This window comes from Dryobates pubescens, chromosome 30, assembly GCF_014839835.1.
Source record: "Dryobates pubescens isolate bDryPub1 chromosome 30, bDryPub1.pri, whole genome shotgun sequence".
NCBI lineage: Eukaryota > Metazoa > Chordata > Aves > Piciformes > Picidae > Dryobates > Dryobates pubescens.
This window is the reverse complement of record NC_071641.1, coordinates 13082281-13104136: the sequence shown is the minus strand read 5'-3', so window position 1 is coordinate 13104136 and position 21856 is coordinate 13082281. Positions and strand designations below refer to the sequence as shown.

The 21856-nt window shown below is 52.5% G+C and overlaps 1 protein-coding gene across 4 annotated transcripts in view; it reads left to right on the top strand.

The window, feature by feature from the left end:
• MICU1 (mitochondrial calcium uptake 1) overlaps positions 1–21856 on the top strand; it is a 195507-nt gene that overhangs the window by 150512 nt on the left and 23139 nt on the right. For all 4 annotated transcript variants that reach the window (XM_054174645.1, XM_054174644.1, XM_054174646.1 and 1 more), the window contains one exon: positions 15444–15581. In XM_054174645.1, the coding sequence (XP_054030620.1) occupies positions 15444–15581 (138 nt within the window). The remainder of the gene's footprint in view (positions 1–15443; positions 15582–21856) is intronic.

Genomic DNA, 21856 nt, shown 5'->3' with positions numbered 1-21856 from the left:
CTGGAGCAGGCTGCCCAGAGAGGTTGTGGAACCTCGTTCTCAGGAGAGATTCCAAAGCCACCTGGACATTGTGACCCTGGGCACCTGCTCTGGATGAGGCTGCTGTAGCTGGGGGGGTTGGCTGGCTGATCTCCAGAGGTCCCTTCCACCCCCCACCATGCTGGGATTTAGGGCTTTTTGTTTTCCACCTTCCCATGGACCCTCAGGTGCAGCGACTGTGGGAGTGTGGGTATTGTGATTTACTAATCACAGTGAGAACCAGAATGTTGCTCATCCAACAGGCTTACTGTGGTTCCTTGGCTGAGAATGTCAGCCAGCTCCTGAGGGATGACTCCAAACAGATCCTAGCAGAGTCCTGCACAATGCCAGGATGCTGCAGTCCCTGGCTGGGAAATTCTGGTAGGCAATTCTTGTAGCAGGTATCACAGTATCACAGTAACTAAGGTTGGAAGAGACCCCAAGGATCATCAAGTCCAACCTGTTCCAACAGACCTCACAACTAGACCATGGCACCAAGTGCCACATCCAATCTCCCCTTGAACACCTCCAGGGATGGTGACTCCACCACCTCCCTGGGCAGCACATCCCAATGACGAACGACTCGCTCAGTGAAGAACTTTTTCCTCACCTCGAGTCTAAACCTCCCCTGACACAACTTGAGACTGTGTCCCCTTGTTCTGGTGCTGGTTGCCTGGGAGAAGAGACCAACCCCCTCCTGTCTACAACCACCCTTCAGGTAGTTGTAGAGGGCAATGAGGTCACCTCTGATCCTTCTCTTCTCCAGGCTAAACAACCCCAGCTCCCTCAGCCTCTCCTCATAGGGCTGTGCTCAAGGCCTCTCCCCAGCCTTGTTGCCCTTCTCTGGACACCTTCAAGTGTCTCGATGTCCTTCCTAAACTGAGGGGCCCAGAACTGGACACAGTACTCAAGGTGTGGCCTAACCAATGCAGAGTACAGGGGCACAATGACCTCCCTGCTCCTGCTGGCCACACCATTCCTAATACAGGCCAGGATGCCATTGGCTTTCTTGGCCACCTGGGCACACTGCTGGCTCATGTTTAGGCGGGTGTCAATCAGCACCCCCAGGTCCCTCTCCGTTTTGCAGCTCTCCAGCCACTCTGACCCCAGCCTGTAGCTCTGCATGGGGTTGCCGTGGCCAAAGTGCAGCACCTGGCACTTAGACTTATTAAATGCCATCCCATTGGACTCTGCCCATCTGTGCAGTCGGTCAAGGTCCCTCTGCAGAGCCTTTCTACCCTCTAACTGACCAACATCTGTTCCCAACTTGGAGGTCTCTGGCTTCTGCCACATGGACAAAGACTTAGTCCTCTTGCATTTCTGCCCCTTTCAAGCTCCAGAGAGAGAGAGCTGTTCTGCTCCTGTTGCTGTCTGACCTTCATCTCTTGACTTTGCTTCTGGTGGGGCATTAAGGCCATGGGAAGAGGGGCCAGGCGCTGCCCTTTCCTTGTTAGGCTGAGCCAAACTGCTGCAAACTCACTTTGCTGGGCAAATGGAGTGTCAAGGTCAAGCAGAAGCAGAGGAGACTCACACCAGGCAGTAAGAGAGATGTGTTTCTGAGTAAAATTGTGTGTGTCAGTTCCATGGAGACTTCTCCTTGTGTTTGCCAGAGTCATGGCTCAGCTCGGGGCCTTGCGGCTCTGCTGTCCCCTGGGTGTCCCTGCAGCAGGCTCAGGAGCTTGTACTGCTGCTGAGCTTCCCTCTGGTCTCATTTAGTGAGCATGGAGGATGGCAAAGCTGTTCTGTGCCTCACACTGAGGCATCAGGAGTGCTGGCAAGGGTAGGAATGGCAGTAATGGAGTCAGGTCTGGGGTGCTTATCTCTTCCCCCTCTCCACCCTGGCATGTGCTTTGGGTTTATCAGATGTGGCCTTTCCCCTTAGTCCTACTGATCTCTCTCTGGGGTGGGTTGGGAATTTCCCCCCCAGCATTAAATCAGCCTAGCTGGAAGCAAATGAAGCTGTATTTCCAAGCAAAAGATCAGTCTGATGGAATGCAGCATGTACCAAATACACACTGTGTACAACATTTACAGGGACTGACAATTAACAGACAGCACAAGAACACCCCCCTGGCCAAGGACCAGGGCAGCTTTCCCTCCCTGCCCCCAGCCCCCCACCCTCTTGGACACAGAGGGACAAGAGAAAAGAGCAGAGAGTTATTGTGTTAGACTGATGCAAAACAATGCAGCCAAGGTCAGCAGAAGCACAAGGTGAGTATCTCTCAGAGCAAAGAGGCCAAGAGAGAGAGCTGACTCTTGTGGTGAGTGTCCCTGCAGTGGCACTGACCACAACTGTCACTGTTTGCCTTTTTACACCCAGTGGTGATTTGTTTACATTTGAACACTTTCTGTCCAAGATCTGTGGGAAATGTTAAAGGTACAGCCTGAAAGTAGCACACCCTGCTTTACATCCCTCCCTTTCAGAGAGTCCCAGCATGGTGGGGGTGGAAGGGACCTCTGGAGATCAGCCAGCCAACCCCCCCAGCTACAGCAGCCTCATCCAGAGCAGGTGCCCAGGGTCACAATGTCCAGGTGGCTTTGGAATCTCTCCTGAGAACGAGGTTCCACAACCTCTCTGGGCAGCCTGCTCCAGGCTCCAGCACTCACACAGCAAAGAAGCTTCAACTCCTGTTCAGATGGAACCTCCTGGACTCCAATTTGTGCCTATTGCCTCTTGTCCTGTGGCTGAGCACTGCTGAAAAGAGTCTGGCCCCATCCTCTTGAGCTTTGCCCTTCAACTCTTGCTGAGCATTGATCAGATGCCCTCTCAGGCTGCTCTTCTCCAGGCTCAGCAGCCCCAGGGCTCTCAGCCTTTCCTCCTCACAGAGATGCTCCAGAGGCTCCTCAGTGTCCTTGCAGCCTCTGCTGGACACTCTCCAGTAGTTCCCTGTCTCTTGTGAACTGGGGAGCCCAGGACTGGACACAGTACCCCAGGTGTGGCTTCCCTAGCACAGAGTGGGAGGACAGCCTCCCTTGCCCTGCTGGCCACACTCTTCTTAATGCATTCTGGGATCCATTGCACTTTGTGGCCACGAGGGCACATTGGTGGCTCATGGGGAACTTGTTCACCAGCAACTGAGCCTGCAGTGTGCCCAGGTGGCCAGGCAGGCCAATGGCATCCTGGCCTGCATCAGGAACAGTGTGGCCAGCAGGAGCAGGGAGGTCATTGTGCCCCTGGACTCAGCACTGCTTAGGACACACCTTGAGTCCTGTGTCCAGTTCTGGGCTCCTCAGTTTCAGAAGGACATTGAGACACTTGAAGGTGTCCAGAGAAGGGCAACAAAGCTGGGGAGAGGCCTTGAGCACAGCCCTGTGAGGAGAGGCTGAGGGAGCTGGGGTTGCTTAGCCTGGAGAAGAGAAGGATCAGGGGAGACCTCATTGCTCTCTCCAACTCCCTGCAGGGAGGCTGTAGCCAGGTGGGAGTTGATCTCTTCTCCCAGGCAAGCAGCACCAGAACAAGAGGACACAGTCTCAAGCTGTGCCAGGGGAGGTTTAGGCTTGAGGTGAGGAGAAAGTTCTTCCCAGAGAGAGTTGTTAGCCATTGGAATGTGCTGCCCAGGGAGGTGGTGGAGTCACCATCCCTGGAGGTGTTCCAGAGGGGATTGGATGTGGCACTTGGTGCTATGGTTTAGTCCTGAGGTCTGTGGTGACAGCTTGGACCTGATGATCTTTGAGGTCTTTTCCAACCTTGTTGATTCTATGATTCCATGAATTCCAGGTCATGCTCTGCAGAGCTGCTCTCCAGCAGGTCATCCCTCACCTCTGCTGGTGCAGGGAGCTGCTCCTCCCCAGGTGCAGGACTCCACACTTGCCCTTGTTGAACTTCATGAGGTTCTCCTTTGCTCAAGTCTCCAGCCTGTCTAGGTCTCACTGGACATTCCTGCACTGCATGAAATTTCCAAGCACAGCTCTTCTCAGGGCTGGCAAGGAAGGATTGTGATTCATGAAGGTGTTTCAGGTGCAGCCATCTTTGCATAACCTTCTTTAATTGCTCATTAAAGGGTAACAAGTTGCTGGTGATGGGAATGAGGCTTTCTTTCCCTTGCAGGCAGCAGTGGCATGCCAAGGTCAGGGAAACCTCAGAAAGCTTCCCTCAAACACCTGCTCTGCTGAGAGTGCTCTGCCACTGACAAGTGTACATGTTTAACCTGGCTGCCACAGATTCACTTCAGCTGCTCTCAGAGAGCAGAGGGAGTGTGCAAGCAGGGAAGGCATTGGGAAGATTGGCATTTGCTCCTGTGAAAATAGCTCCTGTGGCTTTATCCAAGATCACAGGGTCACAGGATGTTAGAGGTTGGAGGTGACCTCTGAAGATCATCAAGTCCAAGCCCCCTGCCAGAGCAGGACCATAGAGTCTAACACAGGGCACACAGGAACACATCCAGATGGGGCTGGAAAGGCTCCATGGAAGGAGAGTCCACAACCTCCCTGGGCAGCCTGCTCCAGGGCTCTGGGACCCTCACAGTGCAGAAGTTCCTCCTCATGCTGAGGTGGAACCTCCTGTGCTGGAGTTTCTATCCATTACCCCTTATCCTATCACAGGGTACAACTGGACAGAACCTGTCCCCTGCCTCTTGGCCCTCAGCTATTGATAAACATTCATTAAATCCCCTCTAAGATAAGAAGGAGAAGCAAGCTGCTGCTGCTTGCACTGGGAGTGCTCTTCCTGACCCGACCCAGCTGCACAGCCCAGGCTTCAGTCCAGGCAGTGTGGCTGGGGAGGGAGTTAATGGGCAATTAAATAATTAGGCTGCTCTGGCTAGTTTTACCAGGCTCAGAAGTGGCTTCCAAAGCTTAGGCCTTGGCAGTGCTGCCTGCTTGTCCCCCACTGGAGCAGGGGCTGCCATCAGCAGCGGGCTGCCTGCCAGTGTGGGGCATGAGCTGCTGCGGTGCTGCAGGCAGGCAGCTTCTCAGCCCTCTCTGCCTCAGAGTGGTCATGCTGTGCTTCTCTGGACAGCTTGCCCAGCTCCAAACTGGCTTCCTTGGGCAGCCAGGTTTTGCACTGCCCAGCACTGCAAGGTGATGGCCAGAGCAGCTTGTGCATCATGGGCCAGGCCAGGTTTGGCTTTTCCTCCTCTGCATCCTTCCCCTTTGCCTTTCTCCCGCTGTTGGTAGCTCTGATGACCTTTGGAGCTGTTTCTTTGACTGGTTTGTACCAAGTAATCTACCTGGGCTTTGTTGACCCCATGCAGCAGCCCTTTTGTCCCTGGAGCAGGCTGGGCTTTGCTTTGAGGAACTCCACATATTTAGGTCCATGTGCCCTGGGACGTTCCAGCAGAGCTAACAGGAGCAAAGAGATTTTAAGACCTTTGATCTTTCCAAGTTAAAAGCCTTAGAAAGTTTTGCTGTTCTTTCTCTCCTGACAGTAATCTGGTGCCTGTGCAAACACTGCAGCTTATTCCCAAGTATGTTACTGGTCCTGGACAGAGGAGGCTGCTGGGGTTTGGGAAGATGTATGGTGTTTGCCCCTTTGTTTTCCCCCCTTCCTCCATCATGGCTGTATGTGGAACGTGACAGGAGAGCCTGGCAGCCTGCTCCTCCAGAAGAGTAAACAGAGCCAGTGCTGCAGTAGCTTGCAGATAAATAATGGATCACAGTCTGTCAGATGCAGCTCTGAGAAAATACCACTTTAAAGGGTCATATATTGTGCATTTCAGTGCTACCCAACAACCCATCACTGCCCAGACCCTTTTGGTTCCTTATTACACACACCACAGCTCTCAGCACAGGTCACCTTTTTCAGCTACCCTTACAGGCAGCAGAAGTAGGATGAGCAATATTTCTCCCACTGCTCTTTGCTTAACTAACATAAACAAGCTCAGAGATCACCCCTCAACACTCCTCCCTCCACCCAGAGGTCCTTGTGGATGGGTGGGGGGGGTTTTGCTATCCCAATTGGACATAAGAAGTGGTGCACAGAGGCTGATGTTACAGGTGCTCTCTCTGAGATTTCACTTTGCCTGGGTTTCAGTTCCTTTGTACTTGCAGTCTGGTTTTGTGGTTGCTTGGGGGCTTTGCTTGGTTGGGTTTTAGGAGAAGCCTTCCTAGAACTTTAAGAAGATGTTAAAATGTGGCTGGATATTTTGCTAGTAAAAGTGTTTAAAGAGGATAAAACCACAGAATTCTTTCAGCTGGAAGAAACTTCTCAGATCACTGAGTCCAAGCTTTAACCCAAGACCACCATGGCTGTTAAACCATGTCCCCAGGTGCCATGCCCATGCACTTCTTGGACATCTCCAGAGACAATGACTCCAGCACCTGCCTGGACAGCCCATTCCAATGCCTGGCCACTGCAGACAGAAATCATGTGGCTAGGGTTCACAGACTCATAGAATGGTTTGGGTTGGAAGAAACCTTAAAGATCATCTAGTTCCAACACCCCTGCTATGAGCAGGGACTCCTTCCACTAGCCCACGTTGCTCGAGGCCTCATCCACCCTGGCCTGAAATGCCTCCAGGGAGGGGGCATCCACAGCCTAACTGCTGCAGTTAGTTTGAAGTTCCAGAACATCTACATCAAATTTACAGGAGACAGCCTTTAGGAGTGTTATTAATAGTTGGACTTCATCACCTTAAAGGTCTCTTCCAAACAAAAGGGTTCTCTGATTCTATTTCTGAGCAACAAAAGCCTGGTAAGGTGAAGACACTGATCCTTGCCCAGCAGGAGTACTAGGCTTTGTGACAGGTGTATTTAATATCCCTTCTAAAACTGATGTGACCATGTTTGATCTCATTTCCCAGTGTCTCCAGAGCAGCAAACCCAAGCAGCAATTCTCAGGTGAGCCCAGGCACTGATAGGGGTGGCCATAGCAGCAAAACAGCAGTGCAGAGTATTGCCTCAGCCCTGTGCCTCTGCAGTTGTTATTCTCTTCATGGGATAAGTCCAGAGACTATCAGTTCAAGTCCCAAAGCACAGATTGATCTCACTTGCCCCATCCCATCGCCCTGGGGCTGCTGGAGGGGGTTGCATCAAAGGGTAGGGATTGGAGGACACCTCTGGAGATCATCAAATCCAATCCCCCTGCCAAAGCAGGATCATCTGGGGCAGGTCACACAGGGATGCATCCAGGTGGGTCTGGAAAGTCTCCAGAGAAGGAGACTCCACAACCTCTCTGGGCAGCCTGCTCCAGGGCTCTGGCACCTTCACAGTAAAGAAGTTTTTCCTCATGTTGAGGTGGAGCTGCCTGTGTTCCAGTGTGTGCCCTTTGCTCCTCATCTTATCACAGACCACCACTGAAAAGAGCCCAGACCCTTCTGCTTGCCCCTCACCCTTCAGACACTTAGAAACATTAGTGAGATCCCTTCTTAGTCTTCTCCAGACTGAACAGCCCCAGGTCTCTCAGCCTTTCCTCATCAGACATGTTCCAGTCCCTTCATCATCCTTGTAGCCTCTGTTGGACACTCTCTAGTAGAACCCCGTCCCTCTTGAACTGGGAAGCCCAGAACTGGATGCAGTATTCCAGATGTGGTCTCACCAGGGCCTCACAGAGACAATCAGACAGCTTGGCAGGTGCCACTGCCCAGGCTCTTTTGGGTGGTGCACAGTGATAAGCCAAGGAACTACGGATTCAGACTGGAGCACAGAAGGTTTCAGCTCAACAGGAGGAGAAACTTCTTTGCAGTGAGGGTGCCAGAGCCCTGGAGCAGGCTGCCCAGGGGGGTTGTGGAGTCTCCTTCTCTGAAGACTTTCCAAACCCACCTGGATGCATTGCTGTGTGGCCTGCCCTGGGTGATCCTGCTCTGGCAGGGGGGTTGGACTGGATGATCCCTGGAGGTCCCTTCCAACCTGTAATGCTCTGTGGTTCTGCCCATTTTGATTGATGTTTAATGACATTTGGCCCTGTGCTGAGTGCAGCCATTGGAAGACTGTGGTGGTTATTTCAGCAGTCTTCTTCAGCAAGCAAACCAAAATCCACCATTTAGTGTGGAGACCAGAAATGTGATGCTGGGTTAGGAAGGAGAACAATCCCAAGGCATGAGGTGTTTACATCCATTAGTGGCTGTAGAGCTGCTCTGAGAGTTTTGGTGCACCCAGGCTGTAGTTCAGTCTGGTGGCAGCAGTGCAGTATGGTTTTTAAGCAGGTTTTTTGTGGTCTCCAATCAGATGGAGTTCCAGCAAAAGGCTTTGAGGTCAAAGTTCCCCATGTTAATACTATTGGTTATGATAAATGTAATGAGAGGGAGGAGCTCTGGCTGCAATGAGAAGTCTTCCCCTCAGGAGTGTCTGGTCCCCAAGGCTGACCCTGTTCTGAGGGAAGTATATCCCAGGGACAAGTTCAAATCATCTTACATCTTCTTTCTGGAGCTCACTGTCTCTCAGTGGAAGCCACACACCCCAGCACACTGAGCCTGGACTGGAAGGGGCAGTTCAGCCCTTGCCCTCTGACATCCATTGCTCCAAGGCAGTGGGTCTGTGCTCACAGGGACAGTGTTGTCTGTACCCTTCTGTTGGAGCAACACTTCCTGAGGGTGCTGGAGCCCTGGAGCAGGCTGCTCAGAAAGGATGTGAAGTCTCCTCTGGAGAGATTCCAAACCCTGTGATCCTGGGTAAGCTGGTCTGGGTGACCCTGTTTGAAGTAGGGGGCTTGGAATAGGTGATCTCCAGAGGTATCTTCAGCCACCACCATTCTGTGGTTCCTCATTTTCCTGTTGTTTCTCATGGTCCAGGCCTGCAGTGGCATTGGCAATGCCCTATCTCCACGCTTCAGGAGGACCCAGAGGAGGTCCTCCCTTCCACACCAGATGGCTTCTTAGCCATCCAAACTGCTTCATCTCCCAGCAATGAGCTTTGCAGCTGGTGGTGGCAGAAGGAGTGATGAAAGGAAACCAGTGCCTGTGTTTAAGAAGTTCCAGCTTGTTTGTTTGGGGTTTGTGCCTAACAGGGATGTTTCTCCTGATGGTATCTCTGTTGGCTGGATGCTTCTGGGAAGCTGCTCTTTGATTTCCCACAGGAGAAGGTGGATTGAGTTAGGGGGTGGGGAGGGGGGGAACAGTGAAGCCTGGAAGCAGAGTGATTATGGGTCTGTTGTTTTATGGTGGGTCCCTGTGTTGCCTTTCTGTAAGGTTATGCAACTGTGGGGATGTGGAAGCAGAGGGAATGGGCTGATTATTGCCTTCTGCCCTCCTCATGTGGTGAAGCCTCTCCTCCATGCATGGAGGAGAAGAGAGCAGGGTTATTTATCTGGACAGGAGGCTAAGCTGGGAGGAAGCTTGCTCACATGTCAGGAACATGAAGATGTTCCTCCTGTCTGCTGCAGGGTTTTGGGGGGTAGGGGTAGATAACACAGATTTGAAATGATGGATATCTTTTCAAATCATAGAATGTTTGGGGCTGGAAGGGACCTCTGGAGAGCGAGTCCAACCCCCCTGGCCAAAGCTGGATCACTTCACAGTATCACAGCACATTAGAGGTTGGAAGGGACCTCAAGAGATCATCAAGCCCACCCCCTCTGCTAAAGTGGGATCATTTAGTGTAATCCACACAGTAGTGCATCCAGGTGGCTTTGGAAAGTCTCCAAGAGGAGACTCCACAACCCCCCTGGGCAGCCTGCTCCAGGGCTCTGGCACCCTCACTGCAAAGAAGTTTCTCCTCCTGTTGAGCTGAAACCTTCTGTGTTCCAGTTTGTATCCCTTGTTCCTTGGCTTATCACTGTGCACCACCCAAAAGAGCTTGGCCCCCTCCCCTTGACACCCACCCCTCAGATACTGATAGACATTGATCAGATCCCTCTCAGCCTTCTCCAGACTAAACAGCCCCAGGGCTCTCAGTCTCTTTTCCCATGCTCAAGTCCTCTAATCACCCTGCTGGCTCTCTGTTGGATTCTCTGCAGCAGATCCCTGTCTCTCCTGACCTGGGGCACCCAAAACTGACTTAAGGCAGGTCACACAGTAATGCTTCCACATGGATCTTGAAGGTCTCCAGAGAAGGAGACCCCACAGCCTCTCTGGGCAGCCTGCTCCAGGGCTCAGTTACCCTCTCAGTACAGAAGTTTCTCCTCATGTTGAGGTGGCACCTCCTGTGTTCCACTTGGTATCCATTGCCCCTTGTGCTATCAGCAGTGAAAAGAGCCTGGCCCCTTCTTCTGGACACCTTTCAGATATTTATAGACATTATTAATAAGATCTCTTCTCTGTCTGCTCTTCTGCAGCCTGAACAGCCCCAGGTCTCTCAGCCTTTCAAATGATTGTAGGAGATACCCTGATGAGATCTGTGGACTGGCTGCTGGGACTGGGCTAGTGAAATTGGTTCAGATTGGCAGGGGGAGGGGGCTGAAGTGCTGTGCCACGTTTATCCTTTCTTCTGGAGAAAGAGGAGGCTGAGGGGAGACCTTCTTGCCCTCTACAACTACCTGAAAGGAGGCTGGGGTGAGGTTGGCTTTGGTCTCATCTCACAAGTGCCTGGTGATAGGATGTGAGGAAGTGGCCTCAGGTTGCACATGGGGAGGTTTAGATTGGAGATTAGGAAAAAAATCTGGCCTGCAGGAGTGGTCAGGCATTAGAAAAGGCTGCCCAGGGAGGTGGTGGAGTCACCATCCCAGGAGGTGCTCAAAACCAAGTAGAATAGAACAGAACAGAACAGAATAGACCAGGTTGGAAGAGACCTTCAAGATCATCACACAGATGCAGCACCCAGAGGCATGGTTTAGTGAGCCTGGTGGTGCTGGGTAGAAGGCTGGGCTTGATCTTAAAGGACTTTTCCAACCTTACTGGTTCTGTGCTTCTTACCCTCCCATACTGCTTCGCCTGCCTTTGACTTCCTTGCACATCATGCTGCCTCTTAATGAATTCCAAACACAATGATTATACTTAGGCTAATTCCTTCAGCATCCAAGGCACCCTGGCCTGTGGGAAGGACAACAGAGCAGACTCTTCCTTATTCACTGTGTCCTTACCCATCTGTGGATGCAGAAGCCACTGCTGGCACCAAGTGGCTGCTGGTGGAAGCTGCTCCGGAGGTGCTGGGCTCACCGACCAGCTGTGCTGTGTGCAGAGCTGTTCAGGATGCCATTTGGAGTGGAGCAGAACCCTCCTGCTCCCTTCCCAGTTCCCCCATGGGTGTAGCACATACTGGAGCTGCTCCATCCCACCCTGGTGACACCAGCTGAGCAATTGCCTTGGCCGTGAGTCTCCTTTCTGCAAGAGACAGGAAAGGGAGAAAGGCTCTTGGAGGACTTTGGGCTTGTAGTACATCTCTGTGTGCTCTGCTCTGCATCCCATCCTCGGGGGCTTTGGAGGTTATTTTATAACCCTGATGAGGGACAGGAGAGAGACCCTCTACAGCAACATCAAATGCATGAAGGCAAAGGATTGTGACTCCCTGGGAAAGGATGTTGGTTTTCCTGCCTTTTGGGGGGGATCTTCATAGCCTCTATGAGGAGGAAAAATCACAGAATCATAGAATCAATAAGGTTGGAAAAGACCTCGAGGATCATCCAGTTCAACCTGTCACACAACACCTCAGGACTAAACCATGGCACCAAGTGCCACATCCAATCCCCTCTGGAACACCTGCAGGGATGGGGACTCCACCACCTCCCTGGGCAGCACATCCCAATGGCTAACAACTCTCTGTGAAGAACTTTCTCCTCACCTCAAGCCTAAACCTCCCCTGGCACAGCTTGAGACTGTGTCCTCTTGTTCTGGTGCTGGGTGCCTGGGAGAAGAGACCAACCCCCACCTGGCTACAACCTCCCTTCAGGGAGTTGCAGAGAGCAAGAAGGTCTCCCCTGAGCCTCCTCTTCTCCAGGCTAAGCAACCCCAGCTCCCTCAGCCTCTCCTCCCAGGGCTGTGCTCCAGACCCCTCCCCAGCTTTGTTGCCCTTCTCTGGACACCTTCAAGAGTCTCAATGTCCTGCTTAAACTGAGGGGCCCAGAACTGGACACAGGACACTGTAGGCTTTTCACACTTCTTCATTTCCAAGTACAGACAAGGGGTGAGCTGTGTTCAGTTGGCTGTGTTTAGGTTTTTATTGCTGCTTCTCACTTCAGTGGTGACCTGGCAGTGCTGGGCTCAGGGTTGGGCTTGATGGTCTTAAAGGTTTCTTCCAACCAAAAGGATTCTGTGATTCTGTTTGAATTTGGAAGTGGGTTGCTGACCAACTACTCAGCAACCACTTTCCAGGCTGCTCTTTGGAGTGGCCATGTATGGAACACCACTTGACCTGGAGCATCTGTGAGTGTTGCAGGTGAATGTCCGAGGTGTTCATTCAAAGTGAGATCAACCCAGAGTAAGATTCTCATCCCATGGCTTTTTTAATTTAGTTCCTTCAACTTTGATTGGTTTTGTCTTTATTTTGCCCTCCAGCACAGTATCCCAACTGTGTGAGAGATGAAAAGACCAAAGCTGGTTTGTGACATGCAGTGGGTCTGCTGCAGGTGAGGTTCTTGCTCCTGCTGCGATTGAGATGTGGGTTCTGGCAGCGGCATGGGGGCTTGGCAGGGCTCAACCCCAGCTGCTCACTAAGCCCCTTTGGACCAGAGCATTGGGCTGAACGTTGCAATGAACTCCTCCCCTTGCCCCTGCTCCAGCTTGTTGTTACCCACAGAATACAGTCCCCTAGGGGTGTACCTGCTGCAAGTGGAGCCTTGGGGAGCACTGGTGAGGCTGCACCCCAAACACTAGGTTCAGTTTGGGGCCCTTCAATGGAAGAAGGACATTGAGATGCTGGAGTGTGACCAGAGAAGAGCAACAAAGCTGATGAAGGGTGCAGAAGGGTGAGAAGTGGCTGAGGGACTGGGACTGTTCAGCCTGGAGAAAAGGAGGCTGAGGGGAGAGCTTCTCACCCTCTACAACTACTTGAAAGGAGGTTATAGCAAGATGGGAATCGATCACTTCTCCCACGTGACAAACAATAGGACAGGAAGAAACAGCCTCAGGTTGCACCAGGAGAGGTTTAAGCTGGACACAAGGAACAATTTCTTCCCTCAAAGGGTTATTGAGTCCTGGACCAGGCTGCCCAGGGCAGTGGTGGAGCCCCCATCCCCGGAGGGATTTCAAAGCGGAGTAGATGTGGTGCCGAGGGGCAAGGTTCAGTGGCGAGCTGGCAGTGCTGGGTTAGTGTTGGACTCAATGATCTTAAAGGTGTCTTCCAATCAAAAGAGTTCTATGAGTCTCTATTAAAAGTGTATCTAGCTGCCATGTCTGGAGCTCTGCCTACACAGATTGAGAGCAAGGCTGGTGGAGCTGCAGCTTTCATCTCCTCGCCTGGAGCTCAGCCGGGTGCCTTGCTGGCCGCAGCGTTAGCTGTGTAATCAAGCACGGAAGCAGGAGTAGCTAACTCCCCAAGCACTGTAATGTCAGTGCAGTGGTGCTGAGCTGTTTTGCAGCAGTTTAAACATTCATTTTGTTGCTAAATGTCATCTCCTGGCCTGTGATCAGGTGTGGTGTAGGTCATGTGTTTCTCTGATTATAAATCTGAAGGAAATCAAATAAAGGATCCCGAACGCTGAGATCTGAGGAGCTGAAGTCAATTGAAGTCTAACCTTGATGTTTGCAGAGCCACAGAGAGGTAGGGGAAAAAAGGAAAGGATGAAGTTATCCATCTAGCAGAAACAGTGCTCAAACCCAGCACTTTCTCAGACTGGGAGGACTTCTCTTCCCTTATTCCCTGAAGCAAAAGCCAGAAGAACAACTAATGCTGGAGAGTGAGATTAACGGAGAGGAAGAGCTTGTGGGGAGTGCTGCAGAGGCCCCACAGCAGTGTTGGTAAAGGTTGAGGACTGGAAGGGGCTGAGCACAAGTTCTCCCTTTCTGGGACTGGGGAAAGTGGGGTCTGGAGACCTCCATGACCCTTCTCTTGCTGGGACAGTGGTACAGAGCTTGGAGCAGAGAAGAGCTAAAATGAGACAAAGTATTTGCAAGACCTTTTTTCCCTGGTTTCTTAACCATCCTTCTCCTTCACAGCAATCATGGAGCCCCTTCTACACACACTTCTTTTGAAGCACACACTTGCACACTGACTTAGCCCTGCACTGATCTCTGATCAGCAGCAAAAGTTGCTGCAGCAGCCAGAACTTCAGGGCTCCAAGCTGGAGGTGCCTGTGAAGAACACTTCTGTGTATTCCTTCTTGCTTTCCACCCCTCTGGGGCATGTGGAGACTAGCTTGGTTCTAAGCTAAGACAATCATCTTTCCACTTCAAGACCCAGCTCTGCAAATGCTGTCTCCATGCAAAACAAGGCTAGGAGGGTGAGATGTGAAGACTTCTTGCAGAGGTTGTCTGGGGAGCAGCACATGGGGGGAACACAGAGACCATCTTGGGGTGGTGGTGAATGGTGCCACAGCCAGCTGGCAGCCAGGCACCAGTGGTGTGCCCCAGGGAGCAGTGCTGGGCCCCAGCCTCTTTAACATCTTCATTGATGATCTGGAGGAGGGGGTTGAGTCAGTCATCAGCAAGTTTGCAGATGACACCAAGCTAGGAGCAGATGTTGGTCAGTTAGAGGGTGGAAAGGCTCTGCAGAGGGACCTCGACCGACTGCACAGATGGGCAGAGGCCAACAGGATGGCATTCAACAAGTCCAAGTGCCAGGGGCTGCACTTTGGCCACAACAACCCCATGCAGAGCTACAGGCTGGGGTCAGAGTGGCTGAGAGCTGCCAGGCAGAGAGGGACCTGGGGGTGCTGGTTGACAGCTGCCTAAACATGAGCCAGCAGTGTGCCCAGGCGGCCAAGAAGGCCAATGGCATCCTGGCCTGTATCAGGAACAGTGTGGCCAGCAGGAGCAGGGAGGTCATTGTGCCCCTGGACTCAGCACTGGTTAGGCCACACCTTGAGTCCTGTGTCCAGTTCTGGGCCCCTCAGTTTAAGAAGGACATTGAGACACTTGAAGGTGTCCAGAGAAGGGCAACAAGGCTGGGGAGAGGCCTTGAGCACAGCCCTGTGAGGAGAGGCTGAGGGAGCTGGGGCTGCTTAGCCTGGAGAAGAGGAGGCTCAGGGGTGACCTCATTGCCCTCTACAACTACCTGAAAGGTGGTTGTAGCCAGGTGGGGGTTGGTCTCTTCTCCCAGGCAGCCAGCACCAGAACAAGAGGACACAGTCTCAAGCTGTGCCAGGGGAGGTTTAGACTCGAGGTGAGGAGAAAGTTCTTCACTGAGCGAGCCGTTCGCCATTGGGATGTGCTGCCCAGGGAGGTGGTGGAGTCCCCGTCCCTAGAGGTGTTCAGGAGGAGATTGGATGTGGCACTTGGTGCCATGGTCTAGTTGTGAGGTCTGTGGTGACAGCTTGGACTCAATGATCTTTGAGGTCTCTTCCAACCTTAGTTACACTGTGATGCTGTGAATAACTCACATACTTGAGGATTCCTGCGTGAGCATTTCCTGCCATGCTCAGTTGTTTGCTACAGTGCCTTTTTGTGCTCTCCCACTGGCTGGAGCTTTCTGCTGTGTGACTCTGTTCTCATCTCCCTGTGCCTTTTTCCCCCTCCCTGCAGTTTGAGCGGCATGACCCAGTGGAGGGGCGGATCACGGAGCGGCAGTTCGGCAGCATGCTGCTGGCCTACAGCGGGGTGCAGTCCAAGAAGCTCACTGTCATGCTGAAGCAGCTCAAGAAGCACTTCCAAGATGGAGAGGTCAGTGGCACTGGTGGCAGAGCTGGGGAGTTGTGGTGGGGGCAGCCATGCTGCGCTGGGCTAAGCAAGGAGTAAACGTTCTCCATCTCCTGGAGACGACTGTGCAGATAGGCTGCCCCGAGGGGTGGTGGAGTCACCATCCCTGAAGGTGTTCAACAGACATCAGACATGGCACCTGGGGACATAGTTTGATGGCCATGGTGGTGTTGGGTTGGCAGTTGGGCTTGATCTTTGTCCTGGATTGCTCTGTTGCCCCAAAAGGGGCACAAGTGGATTGGATACTCAGCTGAAATGGAAAGGCAGTTAACATCCTACAAAGCATAGCTGGGAGCATAGCAAAGCAGATAAAGTTCAAAGAACTCCCCAGTCTGATCTGAGCAAGTTCCTTTAAGTTCCTTTAAGTTCCTTTACTCCAGGTCAAACAAAACCCAGCACTCCCCTTCTCCCCACCTGGGGTTCATCTTTCTTCCCCCCTCACCCCATTGCTAGGCTGGTTTCAGGCTGGCCAGACCTGAACTGCCTCCTCCCCCTCTCCCCCCTGCCCCCTTTTTACCCTGGCATTAGGCCTAGACAGGCCAAGACTGTGCAGGAAAGAAGAGTTACTCAGGCCAGAGAGGCCTCTGATACTCCTCCATTGTTACCAGGTAAGAGAGGGTCTCTCTCCCACGGGAGCAGAGAGGGAAGAAAGAACAGCTGCAGCCAGATGTGTAAGGGTGTAGGATTTATGGGTACAAGTACACTATTCAAGGCCAGGCTGGATGTGGCTCTGGGCAATCTGATCAAGTAGAAGGTGTCCCTGCCCATGGCAGGGGGGTTGGAAGTAGATGATCCCTGAGGTCCCTTCCAAGCCTAACAGTTCTGTGATTCTGTGGTTTCCTGTGGCCACCCCCTGGGCTGGACACTCTAGACACTCTCAGCTTTGTGGCACCCAGCCTAAACAGCCACAGTCTTAGAGATGTTTTCACAGAATTAACCAGGTTGGAAAAGACCTTTGAGATCATCAAGTCCAGCCTATCACCCAACACCAATCAACCAAACCATGGCACCAAGTGCCTCATCCAGTCTTTGTTCAGTCACTTCCAGGGATGGTGACTCCACCACCTCCCTGGGCAGCACATCCCTCTGGCCAGGCTCTCTTTCTGGGAAGAATTTCTTCCTAACATCCACCTACACCTAAACCACTTCCTACATCTGTAAGAAGCAACCAAGCTGAAGTGGCTTGACTTGAGCAGGGAAAGGAGAGCAATCCCGGCCTGGGGCTGTGATCCAACCTGAACCATTCTATGATTCTAAGACAAATGCTTTGCCTCAGCAAGGGAGATGGAAGAGGTGGGAGTGCAGCAATCCATCCTGGGCAGGGGGTTGGCTTTTCCCTGTTCCAATGGATGCTGCAAGTTCCAAAAGGTAAATGCACTGAACAACAACCCTGGGCCTGCAGCCAGGATAAACACTGAAGACACATTGCTGGTTACTGGCTCAGCCTTGGATTAATTAGCTGCTGCACCTGGGCAGTTCATTAATGCACTTGTGAAGGTAAATGACAAATTGTTTGAAGGGCTCATGGTTTAGAGAGGAGTAAGGGTGCAGAGCTCACACTGGGCATTGGGTAAGAGGCCTTGGCATAAGGCACCTGGTCAGAAAGATTGTGCTTGGTCATGTGAAGCAAACCACAGAATTACAGCATGTTAGAGGTTGGAAGGGAGCTCCAGAGACCATCCAGTCCAAGCCCCCTGCCAGAGCAGGGTCACCCAGGGCAGGCCACACAGGAATGCATCCAGGTGGGGTTTGAAAGTCTCCAGAGAAGGAGACTCCACAACCCCCCTGGGCAGCCTGCTCCAGGGCTCTGGCACCCTCACTGCAAAGAAGTTTCTCCTCCTGTTGAGCTGAAACCTTCTGTGTTCTACTTTGTATCCCTTGTTCCTTGGCTTATCACTGTGCACCACCCAAAAGAGCTTGGCCCCCTCCCCTTGACACCCACCCCTCAGATACTGATAGACATTGATCAGATCCCTCTCAGCCTTCTCCTCTCCAGACTAAACAGCCCCAGGGCTCTCAGTCTCTCTTCCCAGGGGAGATGCTCAAGTCCCCTAAGCATCCTCCTGGCTCTCCCAGGGGCTCTCTCCTGCAGGTCTCTGTCTCTCTTGAACTGTGGAGCTCAGAACTGGTCACAGTACTCCAGGTATGGTCTCAGCAGGGCAGAGCAGAGGAGGAGCAGAACCTCCCCAGCCCTGCTGGCCACACTTTTCCTGCTGCACCCCAGGATCCCATTGGCTCTCCTGGCCACCAGGGCACATTGCTGTCCCCTGCAGAGCTTGCTGCTCATCAGCACTCCAAGGTCTTTCTCCATGGAGCTGCTCTCCAGCAGGGCATCCCCTGCCCTGTCCTGGTGCCTGCTGTTCCTCCTGCCCAGGTGCAGGACCCTGCATTTGTCCTCACTGCACCTCATGAGGTTTGCTTTCCCCCAGCTCTCAGCCTGTCCACATCTCACTGGATGGCAGCACAGCCTGGCAGGAGTCAGCCACCCCCCACCCAGTTTTGTGTGGTGGGATTATTATGTGGGCTTCTGACTTAAGTACTTCAGTGCCAGAGTTTCTCAGCTGCTTCTGTAAGGGTGGCTTTTTCTTCTATTAACTGGGCTTTGAACAAGGGCTTCATCAAAATGAGAGTAAGTGGAAAGGTTTTGGCTGCCTTTTGGGCTGGTCTGACTGGTGTAGAGCCACTTTCCCCTCTCAGAAAGTGCTGTCTCAGAACTGGTCTGTATTTCTTGACTGGTTTAGAGATAAAGTGTGTTATAAAAACACCACTCTTGGCCAGACTCCTGTCCTTTTCTGTTCCTTTTTGTTGCCTTTACTGGCCACAAAAATAATGCAGGCATCTTCAGTTCATGTGAAACCACTCAGTGAGTGTTTTTCACCTGGTGCTGGAAGGCAGTTTGGGTGTCCTGAAGAAAAGAGTAGGTCTCTCTCTTAGCTGCAGATAATACCAACCAGTTAAAAACTGGAGGGAAGCATAAGGGAGCCAAGAGCTGTGGTGCCTGCAGCTTCCTGTGGGTGCCAGAAAGAGCAGGGGGGTTGCAGATTTGCAGCCAAATAGGCTTGCTGTTTAACAGGCTGTTATTAATAGATGGTGTCAGCATGTCAGCAGAGCTGAGACATGGAGAGGGACTTTTCATGAGGGTGTCTAGTGACAGGACAAGGGGGAATGGTTTGAAGCTAAGGGAGAGTAGGTTTAGACTGGATCTTAGCAAGAAGTTCTTCAGTACAAGGGTGGTGAGACTCTGGAGTAGGTTGCTCAGAGAGGTTTTGGATGCCTCCTCCCTGGGGGTGTTTAAGACTAGGCTGGATGAGGCCTTGAGCAGCCAGGTGTAGCTGAGAGGCATCTCTGTCCATGATGGGGAGATGGGAGGAGATGATCTCTGAGGGCCCTTCCAGGCCAAACCATTCATAGCTGGAAGTCTCACTTCTCAAGCTCTTTGTCAGCAGCTTCAATAAAGCCACAGGTATTTTCAAGCCCATATTTATTCATTTGACCTCTGAGTGAGCTGCTGCTTCTCCATTGACACCGTCCCCCACAGCAAACTCCTGGCCAAGCTGTCAGCCCCTGGCTTGGATGGGAGCACACTGTGATGGGTTAGGAACTGGCTGGAGGCTGAGCCCAGAGAGTGGTGGTGAATGGTGCCACAGCCAGCTGGCAGCCAGGCACCAGTGGTGTGCCCCAGGGATCAGTACTGGGCCCCATGCTCTTTAACATCTTTATTGATGATCTGGATGAGGGCATCGAGTCCATCATCAGTAAATTTGCTGATGACACCAAGCTGGGGGCAGGAGTTGATCTGCTGGAGGGTAGAGAGGCTCTGCAGAGGGACCTGGACAGGCTGGGCAGATGGGCAGAGGCCAAGGGCAGGAGATTGAACACATCCAAGTGCCAGGGGCTGCACATTGGCCACAACAACCCCAGGCAGTGCTACAGGCTGGGGTCAGAGTGGCTGAGAGCTCCCAAACAGAGAGGGACCTGGGGGTGCTGGTCGATGGCAGGCTGAACATGAGCCTGCCCAGGCAGCCAAGAGGGCCAATGGCATCCTGGCCTGCATCAGGAACAGTGTGGCCAGCAGGAGCAGGGAGGTCATTGTGCCCCTGGACTCAGCACTGGTTAGGCCACACCTTGAGTCCTGTGTCCAGTTCTGGGCCCCTCAGGTTAGGAAAGAGGTTGAGCTGCTGGAAGGTGTCCAGAGAAGGGCAACAAAGCTGGGGAGGGGTCTGGAACACAGCCCTGTGAGGAGAGGCTGAGGGAGCTGGGGTTGCTTAGCCTGGAGAAGAGGAGGCTCAGGGGAGACCTTCTTGCTCTCTCCACCTCCCACAGGGAGGTTGTAGCCAGGTGGGGGTTGGTCTCTTCTCCCAGGCAGCCAGCACCAGAACAAGAGGACACAGTCTCAAGCTGTGCCAGGGGAAGTTTAGGCTGGAGGTTAGGAGGAAGTTTTACACAGAGAGAGTGACTGCCCACTGGAATGGGCTGCCTGGGGAGGTGGTGGGGTCGCCATCACTGGGGGTGTTCAGGCTTGACAGGATGCTTGGTGCCATGGGTTAGTTGGTTGGGTGGTGTTGGATGATGGGTTGGACTCGATGATCTTGAAGGTCTCTTCCAACCTGGTTTATTCTATTCTATTACCTCCATTCCCCTCCAGCTGTAACAGGACTCCTGTGATTTCTCATGGGAAAAACACACTTAATTGTGATGTGTCTCTAACAGAAAAGATCAGCTCTGCTTGAATGCTCCCAGACTGTTGATGCCTTTGCTGTTATTTGGGTTTATAGATGTGTGTGTGTGTACAGATATCTTATCATAGAATTGTTAAGGTTGGAAGGGACCTCAAGGCTCAGCCAGCTCCAACCCCCTGCCATGGGCAGGGACACCTCACACCACAGCAGGTTGCTCACAGCCACCTCCAGCCTGGCTGCAAACACCTCCAGGCAGGAGGCTGCCACCACCTCCCTGGGCAACCTGTGCCAGGCTCTCACCACCCTCAGGGGGAACAACTTCTTCCTCACAGCCAATCTCAATCTCCCCACTTCTAGTTCTGCTCCATCCCCCCCAGTCCTATCACTTCCTGACACCCTCAAAAGTCCCTCCCCAGCTTTCTTGGAGCCCCCTGCAGACACTGGAAGGCCACAATTAGGTCTCCTCAGAGCCTTCTCTCCTCCAGACTGAACAGCCCCAACTCCCTCAGTCTGTCTCCATGAGAGAGGTGCTCCAGCCCTCTGCTCATCCTCTTATTGAACAGTAGCTGGGTGGATGAGGAATTAGGCAGAGGAAGTTATTTTGGCAGCTTCCTCACAGCAGATGTTTTCTTCCTTTCATGTCTAAGCCAAGACCCTGGCATCTGTGGCAGGGGAAGAACTTTTTGGGCTTACCTTATTCTTCATCCCTAGAGCAGCCAGATTGTGTTTCTATTTAGAGACAAGTGGGTTCAGAGCAAAGCTTGCTTTATTTATTCCAAGGATTTTCAAGGAGAGAAACTGAGGAACAGCACACAGGGGGGGGAACTACTTTTGGAAGAAACAGAGCTGGTGGGAAGCCCATGATTCCTTAGAGCTGGGGCAGGGAGACAGCCAACCCCCTGCAACAAAGCAGCCTCCCTGTTAGCAATTGCAAGATAGTGAATGGTTTCAGAAGATGTGAAGAAAGCAAGAGGTGCCAGCTGCTGTGCACCAGAGGCAGATGAGCCTTTTGGCAGCCAGGACTGCTCAAAGTTAATTCTTATGCAGAGCTGGAGCAATAAGGCACTGAAATCCTCCACTTCAGCTCATGGAGAACCCAGGCTGCTTGCCTGGGCTGGCATTGTCCTCCCTGGAAGGTAACCTGTTCTTGAAACTTTGTGGGGTTCCTTCTGTGCCTGGGGGATTTTGGCAGACAGGATCCCTTGGGGATTAGTGTTCTTCAGCACTTTGGTGCTTCTGTTGGATCACCTTGGTGCAGCTGTGAGGGGGTTTGTGGAGTTCAGCTCACAATCATAGAATGGGTTGGGTTGGAAGGGACCCTAAGGATGGATCCAAGAGCCCTGTGATGGGCAGAGACACCACCAGGTTGCTCAAGGCCTCATCCAGCCTGGCCTTGAACACCTCCAGGGGAAGAGCTTCCACCACCTCCCTGGGCAACCAGTTCCAGTGTCTCACCACCCTCACTGGAAAGAATTTCATCCTCATCTCCAGCCTAAATCTTCCTTCTTCCAGTTTAAGGCAGTTCCCTCTCACCCTGTCACTACAAGCCCTTGTAAAAAG